General features: G+C 36.6%; 4 protein-coding genes across 4 annotated transcripts; all 4 read left to right on the plus strand.

The window, feature by feature from the left end:
* Nucleotides 1-1540: 1540 nt before the first annotated feature.
* Nucleotides 1541-4526, plus strand: LOC148924103 (NDR1/HIN1-like protein 13). Its single transcript, XM_089061684.1, has 2 exons — nt 1541-2188; nt 4479-4526. Exons 1-2 carry the CDS (start codon nt 1589-1591, stop codon nt 4524-4526), a joined length of 648 nt encoding a protein of 215 aa, XP_088917810.1. The 5' UTR covers nt 1541-1588.
* Nucleotides 4527-9538: 5012 nt separating this feature from the next.
* On the plus strand, nt 9539-13046 carry LOC125204933 (D-3-phosphoglycerate dehydrogenase 1, chloroplastic-like). The gene is made up of 5 exons (XM_048103706.2): nt 9539-10337; nt 11265-11641; nt 11762-11872; nt 11966-12061; nt 12140-13046. Exons 1-5 carry the CDS (start codon nt 9701-9703, stop codon nt 12809-12811), a joined length of 1893 nt encoding a protein of 630 aa, XP_047959663.1. The 5' UTR covers nt 9539-9700; the 3' UTR covers nt 12812-13046.
* Nucleotides 13047-13933: 887 nt separating this feature from the next.
* Nucleotides 13934-17206, plus strand: LOC125204934 (RNA-binding (RRM/RBD/RNP motifs) family protein). The gene is made up of 9 exons (XM_048103707.2): nt 13934-14436; nt 14575-14754; nt 14836-14911; nt 15484-15610; nt 15747-15861; nt 16209-16300; nt 16404-16473; nt 16588-16670; nt 16786-17206. Exons 1-9 carry the CDS (start codon nt 14266-14268, stop codon nt 16880-16882), a joined length of 1011 nt encoding a protein of 336 aa, XP_047959664.1. The 5' UTR covers nt 13934-14265; the 3' UTR covers nt 16883-17206.
* A 636-nt stretch (nt 17207-17842) lies between these two features.
* On the plus strand, nt 17843-22551 carry PEPR1 (PEP1 receptor 1). Its single transcript, XM_048102501.2, has 2 exons — nt 17843-21986; nt 22087-22551. The coding sequence occupies exons 1-2, from the start codon at nt 19019-19021 to the stop codon at nt 22434-22436; spliced, it is 3318 nt and encodes a 1105-aa protein (XP_047958458.1). The 5' UTR covers nt 17843-19018; the 3' UTR covers nt 22437-22551.
* The last annotated feature ends 2742 nt before the right edge of the window (nt 22552-25293 follow it).

The following is a 25293-nucleotide window of genomic DNA, read 5'->3' on the forward strand; positions in this document are numbered from 1 at the left end:
AAATTATACTTAAACTTTATTAATTATACGATCTTCAATGGCAAATTATAACTGAGTTATAATTATACATAAAATTTCAATGTATAATAGTGAAATTGACCTACCAAAGTCAATTAAGACTGATCAGCGAGAAAATATACATACTCTGGACTAGCTCCTTTTGAGCACTTATTTCTTAAAAAAAAAAAAAAAAAGACTATACCTTGATATATCCCAGAACAATACATTTTTGTTACCCCAAGTCATACTGGTTGCTGCCATATATACCCTAATGGAAGAATTAATTTTGCCATCTCATAGTTTTGTAAAACGTTAGAAATATGATACCAAACAAAAATTCCAATAGTTTGATTGTATTGAAAATTTTGTCACTGTGACATAATTGTAATTCCTTTTAGTGGCCAGGACACCAAAAAATTTGTTAATTAACATAAATTCTTTTTAAGGAAAAGTGTTATATTGTTAACTCATAACTTAATTGCTAACTACAATTAAATAATAGCCATTAGATATTCAAATTAAAGGCTTAGATCGTCAGTCCCTAAATATCAATATGATCAACGAAAAACGTCAATAAAGCCATAGGATTAATTCAAAATAATATCAATAGGAGTATTAATGTCAATTAACTACATGTTTAGTTATAACTAACTGTTAAAAGAAATCTCAAAACTTTAAATTCATATAACATATATCAAAGTAAAGATAATTTCATAAGGATTCCAACGATATCCTACATGCATATGTTCCGACGTCAAAATTTGAAAAAAATTTCAAAATTTTTAAATTTTTTTCGTACAACAGAAATGTCAACATACTATATAAAATATGTGAATATAAGCAATGGGTTAACATTGTTAAAGAATTGTGTTCACATTCTCAAAGCATTATGTTGATATTTTCGAAACACTATATTCATCCAAAACCCTAATTTGGAGTTTTTTTTATATTTTTTGATTTTATTAATAAAAACGAAAATTACACGTGGCAAATTGTAGATCAGACGTTTTCTAAAATCCAATGACCTTAAATTAGTTGTAGTTAGTAATTAAACGATAAGTTAACAATTGATCACTCCCCTTCTTTTCAGTGTCACAGTTAACATAAATTTTGTTAATTGTGTCGTACTTAGCCCTAAAATGCATAAAATTTGTTGCCAAATAAATGTTTTAATTTGAATGGAAATAGTGGAATATAATACTATTATTACTATAAGATATTAAAACTCAATTCTTCGTTTGAACGTATATTTTTCTTAGCCTTAATTACATTAATTAATACCTTTTTTAGTTAGCCATGTATTTTCCTTGTTACAAAGACGAAGATCTTCATTCCTCCAAAATCAAATTTACCTAAAATACCACCAAAATCAAATCCATCGCCAAAAATAATTAAAAATAATTAAAAATAATCAAATCCATAACAAAATATTCCTTTAATATTAAAGAAATAAATAATTTTAATTTGCGCAACCGCTTGTATATATACAAACATCTTCACTGCATTCCCCATTCCCAATTCCCAATTTCCGATTTCCGATTTCCAATTTCCGATTTCTTCCATCTCTTCCGCCGCTAATATTTGAAGAATGTTCGCCGCCGCAGCCTATTCCGAGACGCTACGCCGCCGCCATCCGCACGAGAAGCCAAGCCGCGCTCTAGAACTCCTCCTCCTCCTGATCGGCGCCGCCCTCTCCGCCCTCTTGGTCGCAGTGATCTACATCGTCCACCAATACCGATCGCCGATCTACACGGTGACCGAATTCGCCGTACGCGGAGTGAATCTGACCTCCGCGGCGCCGATCTCGCCGCAATTTGACGTCACCGTCGGAGTCCTGAACCCTAACCGCAAAATCGGAATCCGCTATTTCAAGGAGAGCTTCGTGAAAGTCTACAGCGGCGGGGAGATCCTCGGCCTCGGCGTTTTGCCGCACTTCTACCAGCCGGGGGAGAGCGGGACGTCGGTGAGGGCGACGGCGTGCAGTTTCGCCGTCCTCGGCGGCGCCGTTAAAACGGAGTTAAGCAATGCGCAGAGGTGCGGGAGAGTGCCGTTAGTTTTGACGGTGGAAGCGCCCGTTGAGTATAAATGGTTTGTTGATTCGGCGGTATTCATAGCCAAGGCGAAGTGCGACGTCGTTTTGGACGAGTTGAGTGATAAGAGCATTCCCAATGGAGGTGGCGAATTCTCGGCGATAAATCGCCGGTTATCGCCGAATTATCGCCGGCCATTGTGGCGAAGTCGGCGATAATTCGGCGATAATGTTGCCGTTGCTTCGCCGAGTGGCGTTCTAACGCCGGATTATCGCCGAGCGATCGCCGGCCACTGTGGCGACGCTCGGCGATAATCGGCGATAATTAAAATTTTTTTTTTTTTTTTTTGAACCCAACGGCTATTTTACATTCCACCCCTATAAATATTTCCTCCACTTCCTGCATCCAACACCTGCAGAGTACGCTGGGGCTCGATCCCGACGCCCCTCCGGCCCCTCCGTCTTAGATTTTTTTTTTTTAAATCTTTGTTTATTTGCGTTTTTTATTTGTAGTTTTTTTTTTCTCGTTGTATTATATTTTCCAATGATTAATACAACGATGAATTGTTCATTATTAGTCTATTTATTAAATACATTTGTAGGGAAAATTAAATAATATAAAAAATAATGATGTAAAAATGAAATGTTGAGTTAGGGAGAAATAAGGGAGAAATAAGGGAGAAACCAATGTAGCACTTGGCTAAAAACTGGGGATAAATTTTGGTGCTGATGTGGCGCTGATGTGGCAGGAGTTAGGGAGAAATAAGGGAGTTTTTAGGGAACTCCATTGGGAGTGCTCTAAGGCGCAAATTGTTTCTCAGCATTGTGATACACACGTACACTATAGATAGAAGCAATTCAAATTTATTTTTTGTTTATTTATGAATCAATAGAAAGATATAAAACTGATAAATTTTCATTCATAAATTAGCAATTACTATAACTTATTTCCTTTTATGCGGATGCTTCGAAATAAATTTACTATGTTAAAGAATTGGAGATGTTTGATGAACGATTTAGGGTTTAGGGTTTAGAGAGATGTTATTGATTGCTACTTAAGCTATATTATTTTGTTACTTGAATAGATGCATAGTTTGTGAGTTGTTTTTGAGTATGTAACAAGGTACATTAGGAAATAAACGCACAATTAATTATGAATATAATAAAATAAGAATATAAACTATATAGATGTCCAATTTGATTCTATAAAGATAGAGACCATGTTAAATTATACTTAAATTTTAGTAGTATTTACAATTTTCAACGGCAAATTACAATGAGAAAACAACTTATATACAAGCAATATAAAAATTCGTAATCCTAGTTACAATAATAATAAAATAAAATTCATACTCATGATAGAAAATATATTTAGCTTAAAATACATCAACATACGCACTCCAATAGTACACTATATTATGTTGGATTAATTGGTTTTTTCTTTAATCTTTGAATTGGTATGAATTGAATAAGAAGAGAAGATATATCGTCCTTTTTATACATGTAATCTATACATGTATAAAAGGCGGGTTTTGGGTCGTTTCTAAAAATTTATGAATTCTGAGTATAGATTTGAATATTTATAAATATAGGGTGTAAAAATGCAAATATTGATGTGAATTTAGTTTTCTAATAATGATGATAATTCATTTATTGTTACCGTTACGACTCTATTTAAAAAAAGGAGTTACTACCCTTACAAACTTAAATTGATATGTTCTTATTATAGCAGTACTTATAATTATCAAATTTGGTAGATACTAACATTTTGTTATAATTCCAAGAATCATCACATTTTGAATTTTAAATTTAAACCTTTTATGATTGTGTCAATAGCCGCTTCTCAACTAAAAAATACTACTACGTGATTTTCACTACAGTTACAAACTTAATTGATACATGAATATTTATATTTATCATAATACATTTCACATGTAATGTGCAACATAATTCTTTATTATTTGTAACATCCAAAATTCTTTATTGTTTAGGGTGGAAAATCCTTCCAATTTTGACCAAATAATATACCATTACCACTACTAAAATGAATTTAAACATTAACTACAACTAAATCACAAATTAATGAGCCAATTCATTTGTATGAGTCGTTATGTCCATTTGTATTCACTAAAAAATTAAATTTCTAATCATAAATGGAGGAAATTGAAAAGTTTTAGAATAGCCTCCCAATTCATTTGTTTGGACTATAAATATATGATTTGATAGTTTATAATTCACCCACTCGATGCTTTATTTTCTGCAAAAGTTTTGCTTGGTTTTAGGTATTCTTCTAAATATTCAACGATATTATATTTGCTTTTAATATATATTTATACATTGCTATTGTGGCAAAAGTTCATGTTTCCATCAAACAATTTTCTAATTTAGCATCAAATTTAAATATATGTATTTATACTATTGTTATTTTTTGCTTAAAGTTCTTATATAGATAGATGGAGGCAATCTGATTGGAGAAGATGACACTGGCAAGGGGTGATGAAGTGTTGGAGATTATGACCGGAAGATGTGAGGCTATTGGAAATAGAGACAAGCAGATAAAAAACGTTGGGATGGATACTGGAATTCCAGAAGAGAAGATGGAGACATATCTATTCTTAATTAGTAATAATTTTTTTATTAATTCTAATTAGTTGGTCATATTATTTACAAAGAACTTTTACTGAATTTACTAAGCAATATATATTTTTATTTGGTTTCATATATATTTATATAATGAATTTTTATTACATATTTTTATGCTTTTAGATTTCGTATGATGATATTGTTTATAATTTCATAAAATTATTTCGCTCCGTAAAATAATTGAGGAAAATAGAATGAATCGTGCCACGCACGTGGGTGATACTAGTATATATATACCTTCAATTTTTGGATAAAAATATGCTAGATATGTATTAACAGCTAGATAATAACTGAGTTATTATAATTGATGACGATTATGTGATCACTCATCTCTTTCAAAAAAATATACCCTAATAATTCGATGACTTTCTACAATTAATGTTATCTAACTTTTCATTAAAGAATTTATCAAAACCAAAACAAAGGGCAAATACAAAAGCCCAGTTAACTTATAAGTTGAAGATGAAGACCTCCAAACAAAGTCATACTTACAAAAAAGGGTTGCAATTCCAATTAATTATTTACAAATTTCTTTTTAGTCGTACATTTCAACCAAACCCTTGCATATCATATCATTCATTTCAATCTTTTAAAAAAAATAACTCAATTACATGGAGAATCAACGAGATGGAGTTGGCAATAAGTCTTCTAAAATTTCTTAAGTAAACATAAACAATGTGTAGTGGCAATTTAGTGACTAAGTGAATCAGAGTTAAAATAAGAGGTCAAAGCAAGTTATTAATTCCACAATCAAACTAGAGTTGTAGTTCAACAATCTTTGTCACAAATAAGATTGAATGTGTTTACTTCATAGTTTTGTAAAAAAGTTAGAAATATGGCACCAAACAAAAAAGTGAAAACTATGAAGTGTACAAAAATGCCCTTTAGGCTTTTTGGGGTGTTTTTGTCGGAAAAATGCAGTCAAAAAGTGAAAAAGCACCTGAAACGAGCAAGTGGTATAATATGGAGACCGCAAATGATATTTTATAAGTATAGAGACCGCAAATGTTCGTCGTTGAAAGTATATAGCCTAAAAATGTAATTCACTCAACAAAAAATCAACAAAAAATCCAATAGTTTGATTTGTATTGAAAATTTTGTCACTGTGTCATAATTGTAATATTTTTTAATGGTCGGGTCATTTTTGCAACTCGGCCTAAATTAAGGTCGAACCATACCACAAAACAATATGTATATAGAAAAACAATTAAAGACGAATTAGCATAAGGGCAGATATAATATGGCGTCAGTTAATCCAACAACATTAAACTAATCGATATAGATGTTACCTAAGACCTATAAAAAGCAAGGTTTTCATCACGAATGACAACAAAATCCAGACAAGATCTTCTTGAATAAGATGCTTAGCACATAAACTAATAGACAATATTTCTTTAAGTTTTCACACGGTGACAAAACTAGCACGAGATTAGAGCTTTAGCAAGTAGGCAATCATCATTACCATCAACTTCACTTAAAGCTTATATTATACTAGCTCCGTCCCCCAAATTTTGACACAGTTTACTATATCTGTCCGTCTCTAAAAATTTGACACATTTCACTTTTTTACCATTTTGAACAGTGGACCTCATATTCCACTAACTCATTCATATTCACATTTTATTATAAAACTAATACTTTAAATATAGGACTCACATCCCACCAACTTTTTCAACTCACTTTCTATTACATTTCTTAAAATCCGTGCCGGGTCAAAGTGTGTCAAAATTTAGGGGACGGAGGTATAGTAAATACTTTACGATTTTTTATGAAGTTAAATATTGAAAATTTGTGGCCAGTATGATTTTCTTATGGAGCAAGCCACCCACAATAAAAATTTTAAGTATTTTTATATGCATAGAAGACTAATATGGGCTGAGGCCCATAATGGTGAATTTGGGCCTTTTTCTTTTCTAGATGGGCTTTCTTTTCCCAACAATGAACAATACAAGAATCATTTTTAATGGATTTTGTGTTATTTCCAAATTCCTAGTTTGTGCTTCAATGAATATCTTTGCATTCTTATATTAGAACAAGACAAACACCTACATAAGATTTTGGCCTGAACATAACAAATGGTATAAAAATTACACTGGTTATGAATAAATGTATACTTCCTCCGTTCCAGATTTATAGTAACATTTAGTTATGACACGGGTTTTAAAGAATTGGTGGAGTGTGTAATTAATAAAGTGAGAGAGTGTGTAATATGGAGTGAGATGATGAATCTGGAACAGAGGGGGAGTATTGATCAATTTATTTATGATGATAAATATCTTTGCTCCGTTGCCTCCATTGATGAGTTATACACTGATTGATATTTTAACGAATCATATTTTGACAACAGAATTTGTACTAAATTTTCGAGAAAGTGGACCCCCAGCAATTATTTTGGGTGAAATATGGTTGATAAATCATTTAATATTGGAAAGTTGTGGAAGAATATTTACAGATTTTATTCTGGTGGCGTGCGTGTATGTATATTGATTATCATAATTACTCTTTTGGTATGATCTATTATTTGTAGACTCATATTTAATTAATAGTACTATATATTTAGGAAGAAAAATGAGTGGACAAAAATAAGGGAATGTGGAATTGGATTTTATTTTTATATGGAGTATTATGTTTATGGATTAATGGAGTGTGAGTATTTATTTACTAAAATTTTTTAAAAAAATGACTTTAATATGGATATCCAAAAATAATTATATCATGAATAAGGGAAGTAATATTTTATTTCTTTTTTTTTTAAATTTCTTTCTTTGGCGGAATCGGATTAAATCCTGCTCGATCGGACTTGCGGATTAAGGCTGAAAGTTTTACAACGGATGATGGGATTTGAACCTGCGATCTTAAGGTCACCACAGCTCCGTTGTCAACTGCACTACAATCCGTTGTCAACTTGGTCACATTTTATTAATAAAATGGCTTGTATTGGTATTAGTATTAAGAGATATACCATTATAATAGATTGAACAAATGTATTCGATCTAATGCATACTACTCCTATCTATTATTAATAAATAAGGTAAAAGGGTGGACAAAAATTGACTGCAAAAGTGGCCAAGCACGATGGGTAAAGGTTCGTTATCATTGTTCCACATTCCACTAATGAAAATGTATTTTTTAATTATTCTTTTGAGACAATGTAACTGGTAACCTTTACCCCATTCCTTTTTATAAATTTATTGTGAAGAATCCAATTTTAATATTCATAGTTGTTAATCGTAAAATGACTTCTTTTTCCTTACAAAATGGTTAACCATCACAAATAAATGCACAGAGTAGTAATCTATTCCAATATGTAAATGCAGATTAATTATATGTTTAATATTTTATTGTTATACATCTATTGATTAGGGTCTACCACAATAAGAGAAAAAGAAAAAGTGGGAAAAGGAATCGAGCAACTATATAAAAATAAAATGAAAATTCATCTTTTATAATTGGAGTATCAAATTTATATTTTCCTTCTGACCAACCCCCAACCTCAATTTTAATGCTATGCATTTTTGTCATCGCATGCAAATTAATTATTTTGCCGTTAAATAAACAATCATCTTTATTTTTTTATATGTAACAAAATTTATTTAAATTAATATGATGTGTGGGAAAAATGCCAATGCACAATAGAGAATTATGTTTACCTGATTTTCTAAATACTGATCTTTCTAACTTGATGCATCCTTTGAAAGCAATTTCACTATAGAAACATTAATTTGTATCGTAGGAAAAAAATTACTTCATATACTTGTAGAAAAATCTAAAACCTACGATTCATACTATTACAAACATAATTTCTTGAAGCAACCAATCCAAAATGTCGATTATCTACCAACCACATGCCAAGAGCCCAAGATTATTCTCAAAATTCCTACTCGTACTTGCTTAATCATGTTTATTAATGAGCAATTAAAATTGTGGCTAAGGGCCAAAATTGTCACAATCACCCACCAAACCATTGGCTAAGGGTCAAAATTGTCACCTCCAATTTATTAGGAGAAAGGGATCCATCATCCAAGCTTATTGGATTTGAAAAAGAAGTATAAATTGATTTGATCACTTGGCAATTTTCACTAGCCATGTTTTTGAGAGCTTGTCCTAGTACTCACTCCATCAGCAAATATGAGTCCGATTTTTTCATTTTAGTCCGTCCACAAATAAGAGTCCTAGTTCATAATTACTATAAACGATAAAAAGTCTCTACATTCCACCAACCCATTCCACTCACATTGCAGCAAGTGAGACTTATACTCCAACATTTTTCCACCTACTTTTCTTAACATTTCTTAAAATCTGTGTTGGAAGGAAATGAGACTTCTATTCGCAAACGGAGGGAGTACTGGACCATACTCTACATAAAAATAAACAAGCCCTCTTTTTTCGTATAATGTATAGTATATTCTACATACTATTGCACCAATGCTCTCAATTTTTATTTCCTTTAGCTAGTACTACCTCCATCCCTCAAATTTTGACACAGTTTACTATTTCGGTCCGTTCCAAAAATTTTGACACACTTCCCTTTTTATCATATTTGGTAGTGGACTCCATATTCCACTAGCTCATTCCTACTCACATTTTATTATAAAACCAATACTTTAAAAATAGGACCCACATCCCACCAACTTTTTCAACTCATTTCCATTACATTTCTTAAAACGCGTACCAAGTCAAACCGTGTAAAATTATATGGGACGGAGTGAGTACATGCTATAGCAATTTCTTAAAATCTTTGTACCTAACTAAATTGCACACTTCTAAATTGGGAGAGAGATAGTAAATCATAATTATACCTTATTCAAAAATATAGTGCATTAAATATCTATAAATAACACCCCTACATGTACTTAGAAGTTAGATCACAAGCATAGATCTAAAAAATTCACCACCAAAAACTTTTTGCTATATATAATCACATTTTTTCCAATTCTCCGCAAAAGTCTCTCTTCTCCAACAACTTTTGACGCACCGAATCTCACACTCTACACACACTCCCCTAGAGAGAGAAACACACACGCAAAAATGGCTGCCACATCCATTTCCCCGGCGACAAACAAGCTGACGGACCAATCGCCGCCTCTCCCGCTCCACACCGCAGCCGCGCGCTCCTCCTCCACGCGCCTCTCCTTCGCCAATTCACCAATCTCCCTCCAGAAGCTCGCGATCTCCGCCTCCTCGGCGAATCCGAGCTCGCGCGCCTCCGCCGTCGGCGCTCTGAAGACCGCGCGCGAATCCGAGCAGGCGTCGAAGCCGCGGAATTCAGATCCGGCGCAGAAATCGCCGAAGCCGACGGTCCTGGTCTCCGAGAAGCTCGGGGAGGCCGGCCTCGACCTGCTGAGGAGCTACGGGGACGTGGAGTGCCTCTACAGCCTGTCGCCGGAGGATCTCTGCGCGAGGATCGGGGAGTTCGACGCGCTGATCGTGCGGAGCGGCACGAAGGTGACGCGCCAGGTGTTCGAGGCGGCGAGGGGGAAGCTGAAGGTCGTCGGACGCGCCGGCGTCGGGATCGATAATGTGGATCTGCAGGCGGCGACGGAGTTCGGGTGTTTGGTGGTGAATGCGCCGACGGCGAACACGATCGCGGCGGCGGAGCACGGGATCGCTCTGCTGGCTGGCATGGCGAGGAATGTTGCTCAGGCTGACGCTTCCATGAAGGCTGGTATGATCGATTTCACCTTTTAATTTGGCGGTGGATCCATAATTTTTGTGCTGAATTTCATGTTTGTCCTCTTCCTTTCCTGACAAAATTAGGTGTGTTGAATTGTTTTTTTTACACGCAGTGAAAACCTAATTGGAAAATAATTTAATGAATTGATGATTGATGCAGATCTGAATGATAAGTTAAATAATTAAAGCATACCAAAATTCAGAATTATTTTACTCATATGCACGTTGAAAATTAAAATAACTTCCACGAATCAGATTCTGCACAAGATCGGTTATCACAACAGGATCTGCTTTTAATACTTTTTTATTGCCACCTAACAAAGCTGATTAACATCTCTGGACATTTGAATTAATTGCAGATTAATAAATTGATCATTTTTATTCCATAGTAAATGAGGAGAATATTTATGTGAAATTTACAGTCAGTGTATATTTCATATGACAAAACTACAATACTTATAGATATAGGGCTCATTAGCTATGGATGAAATACTAATACGGAGTATGATTTATGTGGAAGCTACAGAGTCAGTGCAGTAATGTAGATTTGGAGGAGAACAGTTTAAGAACTTCTCCCCTTTCATATGCAAAACTTCATTATACGTAGATATAGTGCTTGTTTGCTATGGTTGACAACGTATATTAGGCCGGCATGGAAAATGAACTTAGAAAAACGAGTTACTTTAAAATCACAGTTAACTTTGTCCGTGCTGTGTTCCTGTTCTTGAAGCAAATGAAGGATCATATATAATAACAGAATATTTATAATACGTATATCAAATTAAATGGTTCTTTTTCTGCATATAAATTCTTCAATTACTTAAATTTGACTATGTTTCCTTGATGCTTGAATAAGATATTGAATACCTATTTCTTGGCTTCAAGATCTCACTTTTGTGTACTGTGATTCTGTTTACAGGGGAATGGCAACGTACAAAGTATGTTGGTGTCTCGCTGGTTGGCAAGACATTGGCTATCATGGGATTTGGAAAAGTTGGCTCTGAAGTAGCAAGACGTGCAAAGGGCCTCGGGATGCATGTTATTGCTCATGACCCATACGCCCCAGCTGATAGAGCACGCGCCCTTGGTGTGGAGTTGGTGTCATTTGATCAAGCTATCTCCACTGCAGACTTCGTCTCTCTACACATGCCTCTTACTCCTACTACTAACAAGATATTCAACGATGCAACATTTGCAAAGATGAAGAAGGGAGTGCGGATCATAAACGTTGCCCGTGGTGGCGTCATCGATGAAGATGCTTTAGTGAGAGCCCTTGATGAAGGAATAGTTGCACAGGTTGAATGCTTTTTTCACTCTGTTTAAAATGTTATTTATGCCTTTTCCCTCTGCAGTCATATTTTGGTTTCTTATCTCAATGGCGGCGCTAAGTGGTTCTTCCCATCCTTGTTTCTGCAGGCCGCCCTCGATGTCTTCACGAAGGAGCCCCCATCGAAAGATAGCAAGCTAGTGCAACACAAGAATGTTACAGTTACACCACATCTTGGTGCTAGCACAAAGGAAGCACAGGTATGAATGTTGCCAAACTATATTAGCATATTGTGCTGTTGATCCGGTGAATGTATTTTGTTGCTTAACATTTGTCCTTTCCTCGCGTATCAGGAAGGAGTTGCAGTCGAAATAGCAGAGGCCGTTGTTGGTGCACTGAGAGGCGAGCTTTCTGCAACTGCAGTAAATGCTCCAATGGTTCCCCCAGAGGTAAAAGTCCATCATCTACTTTGCATTCCTAGCATATTCACATCAATGAAGGCTAAAACTCGATTTTTTCACCATTAGGTCTTGTCTGAGCTGGCTCCGTACGTTACTCTGGCTGAGAAGCTCGGTAGACTAGCTGTCCAGTTAGCAGCTGGAGGAAGCGGAATCCAATCCGTGAAGGTGGTTTATGGCTCATCCCGCGACTCTGACAACTTGGACACGAGACTTCTCCGCGCAATGATAGTAAAGGGTATCATCGAGCCTATCTCAGACGCCCACATCAACCTCGTCAACGCAGACTTCATAGCCAAGCAGAAAGGTCTAAGAATCAGCGAGGAAAAGCTAGCAGTCGACTCCTCTCCCGATAGCCCTATTGACTCGATCCAGGTCCAGATAAGCAACGTGGGGTCAAAATTCGAGAGTGCATTGCTGGAGAACGGGAACATAAGCATCGAGGGGAGAGTGAAGGACGGCGTGCCTCACCTCACACGCGTGGGAGCGTTCAGCGTGGATGTCAGCCTCGACGGGAACCTGATCCTCTGCCGCCAAGTCGACCAGCCTGGCATGATCGGGAGAGTTGGGAACATCCTCGGAGAGAGCAACGTGAACGTGAGCTTCATGAGCGTGAGCCGGACCGTGAAGAGGGTGAAGGCCATCATGGCCATCGGGGTAGACGAGGCGCCCGACAAGGAGACGCTCAAGAAGATCGGCGAGGTGCCCGCTATCGAAGAGTTTGTCTTTCTTGATCTCTGACATCTACATCTAGACAGCCTCTATATCTCTACAGTTGTGTTTCATTGCTGCTGCTGCTGTTGTGATTTTTCTTTGTGAAACTGTTGTTGTGATTTTAGATTAGCATGGTATGGTTGAAAATCATCCTTGTTGGTTGTTGTATTAGAAAAAGGGAATTATTGGGAACACTTTCTAATGCTCCCATTTATAAAATTTGTATCAGTATGAGGTTAGAATGAGTATCTTTTGTGTGTAACATTTTTTTTTTGTCGTTGAGTCATGCTTTGACTTTTCTTCGGGATCTAAGCTTTGCACTTGATTCAGACCTCGTTGGCACGTGTCCGAAACTTTGATTCGTATCTAATTACATAATCAAGTTTTACCGTCACAAAAAGTTTATTGGATACTCCATTTATAAAATTTGTATTAGTATCTTTTTCTGGAATTAATCGCTATCTAAGCATATTATCGTTTGAATTAGACCTCATTGACACGTGTCCGAAACTTGGATTTGTATGTATTTACATGATAATCAAGTTTTACTGTCACAAAATCTATTGGATACCATGGTAAAAAAAATCCGTTAGAAAACTCAGGTACTCAACTACTCCCTCCGTCCCGCTTAAGATGACACGTTTTACTTTTTAGTTTGTCTCAACTAAGATGACACATTTCTTTTTTTGATAACTTTCTCTCTCCAATTAATACACTCAACCACTTTTTCTCACTCCTATTAAAATATTCATCTTTCTTTATCTCTCTACTTTAATACTTACACTCACCTTCTCTCTCTCCAATTAAATACTTTAATCAATAACTCCTAAAATCCCGTGACGACTAAGCAATGTATTATCTTAGCTGGGACAAAAGGAGTATAAAATTTCATCTTTGTCTAACGAAAAAGAGGGGGGGGGGGGGGGGGGGGGGGGACCACTCCTCCCTGGCAATCCACTACTACGAAGTTGGACGTAAATTTTCCATAATTGTCCCTTCCAATAGCTTCCGATATTGCCCCTACCCCCGTATGTTAGCTTTTGGCACCACCTCGAGAAAGAAGGAATTCACCCCTTTCGTTATAGGATTCTACATCTGTCACTGAATGAAATTGTGTTATTAATGTAACCCAACACATATATTGAATGAAGTTTGGTTGATATTGGGTACATTTTACCATCTTTAGCAAAACCCAATCAATTATTAAAGCTATTGATAATTTTTATTTTATAAACATTTAAAGAAAACAATTTGTATATTGAGTAGCTCGAATTTATTTAGCAATGTTTGGTCTCCACCTATTTTAGGCAAAAATAAAATTTTCCCTTTTCCAGTCGAGAACCCTTCTTCCCCAATTCAATCATTTTGCCCTAAATATTCAACCTTGCTAATATTTGCAACTCCAAATCTTCAAATTTGTGTGAATCTCAGCAAGAATCCGTGAGCAATCTACGAATTCCTCACTCAATCGATCTGCCGAAATGGCGGGCACCGGAATCCACCCCTACCACCAGCAATGGCCGCCAGTTCCCGCCCCTCCTCCGTCCGCCGCCGCGCCGCCGCCGCCTCCTCCCCACCCCCACCCGCACCCGCACCCGCACCAGCCGGCGCTTCCTATGGACAACTCCGCCTCCCGCCCTTCTAACGACGAGGTAATTTTGCCCAATTTTATCTTTCCACAGATTTATTCATTTTTCTTTCAATTAGTAATTAGCAGTTAGCAATCGCCATGATTGAAGTAGTGATGCGGGAGAATCTTCCTCTCTCTCTTAATTTTGAGCTTCTCTCAGGTGCGTACGATATTTATTTCGGGTTTGCCGGAGGATGTGAAGGAGAGGGAGCTGCAGAATCTGCTGCGGTGGCTGCCGGGGTATGAGGCGTCGCAGGTGAACTTCAAGGGCGAGCATCCGATGGGCTTCGCGCTGTTCGCCACCGGGCAGCACGCTATTGCTGCCAAGGATGCACTTCAGGTGATTGCGATGCTTTTAAAAAAGTCTCAGCTCGTGTGTTTTCTTGATTTGGGAGTTAATTTGAATGATTTGGGGATTTAGGATATGGTGTTTGATGCGGAGTCGAAGTCTCTCTTGCACACTGAGATGGCAAAGAAGAATCTATTTGTGAAGAGGGGTGAGCTTTTTTTATTGCATATACTCATCAAAAGCTCAGAGTTGTTGTCTTGACTTTCTTGAAAATGATACACATGCACTAATTTTGTGATGGTCTCCGCAAAAATTAAGTTGTGCTGTTTGTTTAAATGTGTGTGTTTTGGTATCATCCAACTGGATACAAATGTAAGATCACCTCATTTGAGCGCAACTAGCGTGGTTTGTTGAACACCATGAGGGAAATGTTAATGGTACAAAACACTATTTACGTTGTTGGTGAGATGATTCCTGTTATGAATATAATCCTTGGGGTGCGCTTGAAATCTTCTACTATTTCATAGGGCTTGTATATCATGGTGTTTCTGGTATCCGGTGTATATGGTTGGCTTGGCTGGAAGATTTACATGTAACGAACTCTTTTCGGACTAGGAGTCAGCAGTGGTGGAGATGAAGATAATATCAGTAGCTTAGAATCCTTTTGCTTAAACAAATGCAATACTGATTTTGGAAGTTTGTTTTGAGTGGGGTTAATGTATGCAGACTAGTTGTGTGTTATCCTCTTCTAATCAATCTATTCTTTCTGCTGGTATACAGGGATAGTTGCTGATTCCAGTGCTTATGACCAGAGTAAACGCATGCGAATAGGTGGCGATTATACACACACTGCTTATTCAACATCTCCTTTTCATCCTCCCCCACCAGCTGTTTGGGGACCACATGGGTATGTTTGGCATCCTTGCAGAGAGGCTTATGTTTAATTGTACAGCTAAGCGTTATCATAGAAACCCATTGCAAACTGTTTATCGAAAGGACTTATACTTTAGTAACTTCTAAAATCAGATCACAATTGGTCTCAGGTATATGTCCCCAGCTCCACCACATTACGATCCATATGCAGGTTATGCTGTTCCTCCCGTGCCAATGCCTGCTCCAGCTCCTGTACCTGCACCTAGCAGTTATGTACCTGTCCAGGTGAAAAAATTATTCCATTCCTTCATTCATGCGCTTCTATTTCTTTGTATGAAATTCTTGTTACTTTTATGTAGTATAGGGAAAGGTTTCTTTTCGAGTTGAGATATATAACTATTCATTTTAACATTCTCACTTTGCCGCATGACTGTCGTGCCTTTGACATGTTTTTATGCGTTCCTTGTAAACTATCTTGTCAGGAAGGAATTTAGATAATGAATCTCTAAGCAATCCAATGTTTACTACTGTCGATGATATTCTATTTGATGATGCTGATTATTCACTGTGATACCTACTATTTCTTTCCCAAATACATGGTTTCATTGACGGTCTACATTACTTTCTTGCAGAATAACAAAGATAACCCTCCTTGTAACACCCTTTTCATTGGCAATCTGGGTGAGAATATCAATGAAGATGAGCTCCGGGGCCTCTTTAGCGTGTACGTCATGAATATGTTTCCGTTTTGGATGATTACACATATGATTGATCTTTCTATATGGTTACTCAGATTTATCTCATTACTGTTTTTCTTTTCCTTGCAGCCAACCTGGTTATAAGCAGATGAAAGTATTGCGACAGGAAAGGCATACTGTGTGCTTCATCGAATTTGAAGTAAGACTTTTCCTTCTTTATTTGTTTTGATAGCTCTTGTACTCATTTGTTTGTTAAATCAACCTCTATTTTCTGCTTTTACGGCATTTATAGTATTGCGCTGCCATTATACAGGATGTAAACAGTGCGACCAACGTGCACCACACCTTGCAGGGTGCTGTTATACCCAGTTCCGGTGCTGTTGGAATGCGTATTCAATATCCTTTTTTTTTCGTGTTTTTTCATAACTTGCTTGCATATAATATAGGGAATGTACTCTATCTACATTCATCTATTATATATATTTGTGTTTTTCCCTTGACCTTGAGATACATATTCGAAAAATCCGTTCGGGAGAAGGAAGGACTCAGTCTACCAAACTCCTCCCCAAAATGTGAATGGAGTTCCTCCTGCAATCAACTACCAGTAGCTTGAAGGGGATGTATCTCATTCCTTAAGCCCCGACAACTGCAAGCACTGTTTGATAGGATGCATCATGCAGCTGTTGCACGCATCCCATTCATCATCTCATCAACATCAGCATCCCTTCACTTATATACATATCTATATATATATATGTGAATGCACTCTGTGGAAAACATTTTGTCGATCCATTTAGAATCTAGATACACAGGACATGCATTCAAGGCTGTGCTATCTCCAAATTTTATCTGTTGTGATCTGTTATTGCATGGTTTTGTTGTGGCGGAAAATCTACTTGCTTTTGTCTGAAATTTGATGCATTTTGAATCCACTGAAGCAATGTGGTGTATGTCCAGATCAATTCTTGACACCAACTACATCACGACATGATCATTATTTTTCATCATTCGAAATCCCAGAAACCTCTCAAGTAGTGATAGCTCCCTCCATTCAACTTAGTAAAACCATCGCATTCCTCATCAGGCATCCATCATTCTGGAATTTGAACCCCTTGCACCCATGAACCTTGGCATCCATGATCCACCGGCATAGCATTGCCGTCTATTGGAAAATTTAACGGTGTTATGCAGGTTGACGAAGATGCCCGAGCTCATATTCTGCAGAACAGAACTTGATGAGCTGCCCCAAAGGTAGAATTGCTTTTAGGTAGTTTCTTATCCTTTTGTCTCTGCATATTTCGCCCAATCCTTTGATATGGTGTCTTTGTTTAAGTGTGAAAATCAAGAATCCTTTATTTTGTGTTTTATGTTGCTCTATTTAATTAGAACTCTCAAATTTGTACTTTTTATACTCTACATACATATGCAAGTATAAATGCAACTAATTTAGTAAGTGTGGAGTTTTTAGGTTACAAATTTACAATCACAAAAACATAACGAGTTATTCTTTCATACAAAATTAGTCTATTGTGGCTTTCATTGTCCAATTCTTCAATAAAACAAAACAAACGCAACCTCTTCCTTGACATTTTTGTTACTCTTTTTCTTAGAAAATTTTAAGTAAATAGCTTTACACTAATTTACATCTTTTAAATACTCATGTGAACCCCCAAAATTTCACCATAAAAAATACTCCTAAACGACATTAATGAAAATGGTCCAAAAATGGTCCACATTTTGTAATTCTATTTTTTACAAAGAGAAAGTTTATGTCACGCTAGTTTTTTTTCCAAAATTGATTTTTTGATGTAGTATCTATAAATCATACCCAAAAAGTAAGTCTTCTTAAATTTGTTATGAATCTCACTAAAAGTGGTTAATGTAAATGTGAATGGAATAAAAAAGGACTAAATTTTGTGAATGTTAAAAACAACAAAGAGAATTTTTTGAAACGAGGGATTATACAAATTAAAACTAATTTAATTTTTTTCCTACACAAATTTTACTCCCTCTGTCCGCGAATAGGAGTTCTGTTATTCCATTTTGGTCCGTCCGCGAATAGAAGTCCCGTTTCATATATACCCTAAATGGTAAAAAAGTCACATATCCCACCAACTCATTTCACTCACGGATCATTTAAAATTAATTTATATAAGTGGAATCCCTATTCTACTAACTTTCTTCCATACACTTTTCTTAACATTTATTCAAACCCGTCGCAATAGAATGAGATTCCTATTCGCGGACGGAGGGAGTATAATTTATAAAAATAATGAGTCAAATTCGGTCCAATCAGAGTCAAGAAGCGAGTCGGCTTATTCAGTTGAAGTTCCATAGAATGTCTGTAAATTGTTTTATAGGTAAGTGTTAACTGAAAAAGATGTGAGAAGTGAGAACGCGTTGAAAAAACACAGGTATCATTAATTTAATCACAGCTGCAATAACTGTCACACTCTGTTTCCTTTCGCGGTAGTATTTATCTTTGATTCTTTTCAAACTCCTGTGTCAGCGTTCACACTCAACATGAAATCCATTTCGATTTCAGCTAAGTTTATGTCTCATTTCCTTTTTTTGCTCAGCATTCTTGAAACAAAGATTGAATTTTGAGAGGAAATTTGAGCACCCCTTTCGCCAGATTTCAAGTTTTTCATGTGGGATTTTCATTTCTAGTTCAAGATCGAATTTTTAGCGAATTGCGAGCTCCCTTTTTTCAATTCTTGAGAGTTGGTAGCTGCTGTTTCAAAATGGGAAGTTTCTGGAGCTGTTTTTTCCTGATTTTCTTGGCGTCTGCTGCGACATTCGGAGTGAATGCTGTGAATCTAGAAGGTACAACTCTGCTATCACTTGTTAGGCATTGGAAAGTTGTACCTTTACCCATCAAGTCCAGCTGGAATGCTTCAGATTCCACTCCCTGTTCTTGGCTTGGTGTGATTTGCAATCCTAGCAACGTTGTTGTTGAGGTGAACATATCTAGTTTGTCGATTTCAGGCGAATTAGGGCCGGAAATCGGCTATTTGAGCCATTTGGAGTCGATTGATTTGAGCTTTAACAGTTTTTCTGGTAAAATTCCTTCATTGCTAGGCAATTGCAGCTATCTTGAGTCTTTAGACCTGTCTAACAACTTCTTTAATGGAGAAATTCCGGAAAATCTGGGAAATTTGAGGAGATTAAGGGATTTGAGCTTGTGGACGAACAATCTCGGTGGTGAGATTCCTGAATCTTTGTTTAGGATTCCTTCACTGAGATTGATTTACCTGAATAACAACAAGCTTACTGGTTCAATTCCTAGGGATTTAGGGAATCTAAGCTTAACTGAGACGTTGTCTTTGAACAATAATATGTTGTCTGGGACTATCCCTTCGTCGATAGGGAACTGCAGCGAGTTGCGAGAGCTCTACTTGAACGATAACTTGCTTGAAGGCGTGTTGCCAGATAGCTTGAACAGTTTAACTCATTTGCAATTTTTGTTTGTGGAGAATAACAATCTTGTGGGGGAGATTCCTAGTTTTGGCTCTTGTAAGGAGTTGGAGAATCTTGTTTTGTCGAGCAACCGGTTTAGTGGAGGGCTTCCGACAGGGTTAGGGAACTGCAGTAGCTTAACTAGTCTTGCTGCCGTTGGCTGTGGTTTGAGTGGTCCTATCCCTTCTTCTCTAGGTAGATTGACTAATCTTAGTCTACTTTATTTGTCTGAAAATCGACTGTCTGGTTCGATCCCGCCTGAGTTGGGGAATTGTGAGGCATTAACTGATTTGCAGCTGTATGGAAACAAGCTCAGTGGTGCTATTCCGAGCGAATTAGGTATGCTTGATCAGCTGCAGATAATCATGCTTTTTACGAACAATTTGAGTGGAGAGATTCCAAGCAGCATTTGGAGGATTCAGAGCCTTCAACAGCTTATAGTTTATGAGAATGATCTCGTTGGTGAGATACCGAACGAGATCACAAAACTGAAGGAGCTGAGTTATCTTTCCTTGTTCGACAATCAGTTCTCAGGTGTTCTCCCTCAAGGTTTAGGCATCAATGGCAGCCTAACTCAAGTGGATCTCTCGAGAAACAAGTTCATCGGCCCTATACCGCCAAATCTTTGCTTCGGGAAGAAGCTGAGAAGGCTCATCTTGGGCCAGAATCACTTCAATGGAAGCATTTCTTCTGATGTTGGGAGGTGTACCTCGCTCACGAGGCTGATTCTCAAGGAGAATAGTCTCGAGGGAAGAATCCCGGACTTTTTGAAGCATTCAGGTCTTGAATATATGGATATTAGTAACAACAGGATTAGTGGGTCGATTACCTCGAGTTTAGGTGATCTTGCTAATGTTAGTTTTATTGATTTGTCTCACAATAAGCTCGTTGGCGGTATACCTCTCGAGTTGGGTGGTCTTGTGAATCTTGAATATTTAAGTCTCTCTCACAATCGTCTCGATGGCATCATGCCGTCACAGTTGTCGGGCTGTCACAAGCTGTCGGAGCTTCATCTGAGAAACAATCTGTTAAATGGGACAATTCCTTCCAGCTTGAGAAGCTTGAGTGAGTTATCCGTATTGGATCTTAGTGAAAACCGTTTTGGAGGGGGCGTTGCGACCACCTTATTTAAGCTAGGGAAGCTTTCGTCTTTGCAGCTCGGTGGAAACCTATTAGGTGGGGCTATTCCTCCTTCCATAGGGCTGGAAGTTGAAGCACAGAGCCTGAGATCGTTGAATCTCAGCAGGAACGGGTTGATAGGTCGTCTCCCCGTGGAATTCGGGAAGCTTAAAATGCTGGAGCAATTGGATATCAGCTGCAATAATCTCTCTGGCAGCCTGGAAATTGTTGGTAAACTCCGTTCTTTAACAGAGATCAATGTCTCGTATAACTCGTTTGCTGGTCCGATTCAGCCTGCAGTGATGAAATTCCTGATTTCTTCGCCCTCGTCCTTCGTTGGCAATCAAGATTTGTGCATTGAGTGTGTAGGGAGCTGCGAGGGAAGTAACAGTAGCAGTAACGCCTTCAAAATGTGTCGTTCACAATCAAGGAAAAGAGGCCTCGGTCGTGTTGGCCTTGCAATGGTCGTCTCTGGATCGTCCCTTTTCGCTGTTATCCTCGTTCTTGGAGTTTCTTACGCGTTTTTAAGGAACAAGGGCCATGAGGGGAACATTTTAGGCGATGCAGAGGAAGGTGCCTCGTCTCTGCTCAGACAAGTTATGGCAGCTACTGAGAATCTACACGAGAAATACATTGTCGGGAGGGGAGCGCACGGGACAGTGTACAGGGTGGCGTTGAGTCCAACGAAGGCGTATGCTTTGAAGAAGCTATCTTTTGCTGGATCAAAGGGAGGGAACGCGAGCATGGTGCGTGAAATTGAGACCATTGGCAGTGTGAGACACCGCAACCTAGTGAAGCTCGAAGACTTCTGGCTGAGGAAGGATTACGGCCTGATTTTGTACCCTTACATGGAGAACGGCAGCCTGCACGACGTTCTGCACGAGTCTCACCCTCGTCTTCCCCTAAAGTGGGAGGTTCGTTACAGGATAGCTCTCGGAGCTGCTCAAGGCCTAATGTACCTTCACTTCGACTGCGATCCTCCCATCATACACCGCGACATCAAGCCAATGAACATCTTGCTCGACTCGGATATGGAGCCTCACATCTCTGACTTTGGGATCGCCAAGCTCTTGGACGAGTCGGTTTCCTCGACACAAGTTGCAGTCCAGGGCACCATTGGCTACATTGCTCCAGGTTGGTATGATGATATAAAATTATAAATGCATTCTTGCATTCTTGATCTTGTTTTTTTGGCTGAGATTGTAAAATACATGTGTGTTTTTTTCGTTGGCAGAGCGAGCGTTCTCGACGAGGAGTAGTAGGGAGTCGGATGTGTACGCATATGGCGTGGTGCTGCTGGAGCTAGTGACGAGGAGGAGGGTGCTGGACGAGTCGTTTGGAGAGGGAGTGGACGTTGTGAGGTGGGCGAGGGGCGTGTGGGACGAGGGGGAAGGGCTCGGGGAGATCGTGGATCGGGATGTGGTGGACGAGCTGTTGGATTCGAGCCTAAGGGAGCAAGTGGAGGGTGTGGTGGTGTTGGCTTTGAGGTGCACTGATGAGGATGCTGGGAAAAGGCCTTCAATGAGGGAGGTTGTGAAGCAATTGGTGGTGGTGGAGAGTAGGAGTAGAAGCAAGCATAGATAGATGAATAAATTGTTATTAGAATATTTTTATTTGTTTAAGAATACTTTGAATTGTGTTTATATTTATGCCTTTGTAACTGTAAAAGAGCTAATTGGAAGTTGTTTAAATTGTGTAATCCCTTACTCGTTCAGTCTGCAAAATATTGTCCAAGTTTGACTCGACACTAATTTTAAGAAGAGGGAACATCTTTTTTGGTCCACGAACTTTGTCAAAGTATCATTTTAGGTCCGTGAATTTTGAAAATATCATTTGAGGTCCATCAACTATGTGTTAATATCATTTGAAGTACTTTTTTACTATTTCCAAGTTTTTCTAGACGGAAATACCCTCAATACCTTAAAGGGTATATATTCTTAATAAACTTATCATATACTCATATTTTTTATAAATATCTTTACAATATATTTTTGACGAAATTTCTAAATATAATTTGACCTTCTATATTATCACTTAATTTTGTGACATGCAAGTAAAATTGCTTCTTCAATTTTTTTATATTAAAGAATTTTAAAATTGAATAAAGAACTTTATTTAATAATAAAAAATTAAATAAGGATATTTTCTTGCATGTCACAAAATTAAGTGATAATATTGAAGGTTGAATAAAAAACTTTTTTTAATAATAAAAACATGAATTAGGATATTTTCTTGCATGTCACAAAATTAAGTGATAATATTGAAGGTCAAATTATATTTAGAAAATTCATCAAAAATATATAGTAAAGATATTTATAAAAAATATGAGTATATGATAAGTTTATTAAAAATATATACCCTTAAAGATATTGAGGGTATTTTCGTCCAGAAAAACTTGGAAATAGTAAAAAAGTACTTCAAATGATATTAACTCATAGTTGATGGACCTCAAATGATATTTTCAAAGTTCACGGACCTAAAATGGTACTTTGGCAAAGTTCGTGGACCAAAAAAGATGTTCCCTCTTTTAAGAAATATGAAGAAAAGTCTCATATTTATATACTAGTTTTATAATAGAATGTGAGAGTAATAAGTTAGTGAAAACTGGAAAGTGGGCCCATTTAACAAAAATGAAAGAAATAAAATGGACAATATTTCACGTACAGATCGAAATGATAAAACTGTACAATATTTCACGACGGAGAGAGTACTTGGTTACATATAGAAAAGAATCTTGATTTGTTACCAAATGATTATATACTGTATTTGTATTCTTCCAGCTATATGTTGGCAAATAATTTTGATTAATCTAATTTGTTAAGTGAGGTTTGGAGTTTATTTTTTATGACTTCTTTAATTCTCTCTCTTTGACTGAAAAAAGGAAATTTTGTATATAATTTTTAGTGTAACTATCCGATGAAGTGTTTTTTCGAGGCATCTCGTGATTATTGATAGCATTTTTGATTAAGCGTAAATTAAAAAAATATGAATAGTAATAAAAATGATATGATTGTCCTATACAACATTATAAATAAACGCTACACAACAATATTACAAACACTACACATCAATCTATAGATTGTTGTATAGTGTGTCGGATATTGCTGGACAAGAAAATTTGCTGTATAAAGAGCAACAAATTGCTGGCCGTCTTTTTTAGATTTTTTATTAATTTTTTTTCCACGTGGCTACTTATTATTCGTTCACGTGTACAAATGATTGGCTAGGAATGATAGTATGGTGTTATTTTAAGGGGTGATTGCACCCTAACATGCCCCTGTCCTACGATTTAAAAAAATTCCCATATATAAAAATGTATTGATAGCATTTTTGATTAAGCATAAATTAATTAAGAAATCAAATATCTAAATTTGATTTTTTCCACTATGAAGATGGAAGTGAAAATGAACACATGACCAATGATTTTTAAATCTAGCAAAATTTTAGGCCCCACTTATCCACATGAATTAACAATTATGTTTAACTGGAATTTCCAAGAAATGGAGATATTTTATTATATAGGACAAGTAACATTAACTGAATGGACTCAGATTCTTATTCTAGAATAACTATACAAATTTTAATATATTCGTCAATATGTTTGACAATCCTATATATGGAAACAATTCTACATAGAAATTTATATTGACCAAGTAAAACTCAATTTTTAGTACTCCAAAATATTTGGAAATGTTATTAATTATTCTAATTATCAGAATAACTCCAATATTGGGTAAGTACCTAAATATAAAATCTATTGATGTTATAAAAATGCGTGCTCTTATAGATATATCTATCCTTAATTATTGTAGTATTTATTTTTTGTGTATTTTTCCTTATAATCTCTCTCTCTATATATATGCATGTTAGGGTGCCACCACCCCTTAAAATAACACCATACCACCATTCCTAGCCAATCATTTGTACACATGGACGAATAATAAGCTGCCACGTGGCAAAAAAAAAAAAAAAATCAGAAAAAGACGGCCATCAATTTGCTAGTCTTTATCCAGCAATATTTCTTGTCCAACAATATCCGACACACTATACAACAATCTATAGATTGCTGTGTAGTGTTTGTAATATTGCTGTGTAGCGTTTATAATATTGTTGTATAAGTGGTGTCACAGTGTCACTTTAAGAGGGATTGTCATTTTAACACAAACCTATATATATATATATATATATTAGTTATTTATATATTTTAATTGGTATAAAGAAAAGAATAATATTGTATTTAAAGAAAATAAAATTGTGACAGAAATTACCTATGCACAATATAACCAATAATGAACTTTTTTAGGTACTTGTGTAAATTATGAAATGGCAACTACTAATTGATAGTGAAGTCTATTAAATTATTATCAATGCTTAGCAACTTACATGCAAATAAATCTTATTGAGCTGTCACAAACATCAAGAAATTTACATATTAGTACAA

Source organism: Salvia hispanica, chromosome 6, assembly GCF_029641045.1.
Source record: "Salvia hispanica isolate PSC_SH4W2 chromosome 6, Shi_PSC_v1, whole genome shotgun sequence".
In the NCBI taxonomy this organism is placed as follows: domain Eukaryota; kingdom Viridiplantae; phylum Streptophyta; class Magnoliopsida; order Lamiales; family Lamiaceae; genus Salvia; species Salvia hispanica.

Coding starts and splice junctions, on each gene's coding strand:
- LOC148924103 (XM_089061684.1), top strand. CDS start 1,589: ATGTTCGCCGCCGCAGCCTATTCCGAGACGCTACGCCGCCGCCATCCG. Junction 2,189..4,478: donor ATGGAGGTGGCGAATTCTCG/GCGATAAATCGC, acceptor GTTCTTATATAG/ATAGATGGAGGCAATCTGAT.
- PEPR1 (XM_048102501.2), top strand. CDS start 19,019: ATGGGAAGTTTCTGGAGCTGTTTTTTCCTGATTTTCTTGGCGTCTGCT. Junction 21,987..22,086: donor CATTGGCTACATTGCTCCAG/GTTGGTATGATG, acceptor TTTCGTTGGCAG/AGCGAGCGTTCTCGACGAGG.
- LOC125204934 (XM_048103707.2), top strand. CDS start 14,266: ATGGCGGGCACCGGAATCCACCCCTACCACCAGCAATGGCCGCCAGTT. Junction 14,755..14,835: donor CTGCCAAGGATGCACTTCAG/GTGATTGCGATG, acceptor TTGGGGATTTAG/GATATGGTGTTTGATGCGGA. Junction 15,862..16,208: donor GCAGTTATGTACCTGTCCAG/GTGAAAAAATTA, acceptor ACTTTCTTGCAG/AATAACAAAGATAACCCTCC.
- LOC125204933 (XM_048103706.2), top strand. CDS start 9,701: ATGGCTGCCACATCCATTTCCCCGGCGACAAACAAGCTGACGGACCAA. Junction 11,873..11,965: donor CTAGCACAAAGGAAGCACAG/GTATGAATGTTG, acceptor CTCGCGTATCAG/GAAGGAGTTGCAGTCGAAAT. Junction 12,062..12,139: donor CTCCAATGGTTCCCCCAGAG/GTAAAAGTCCAT, acceptor TTTCACCATTAG/GTCTTGTCTGAGCTGGCTCC.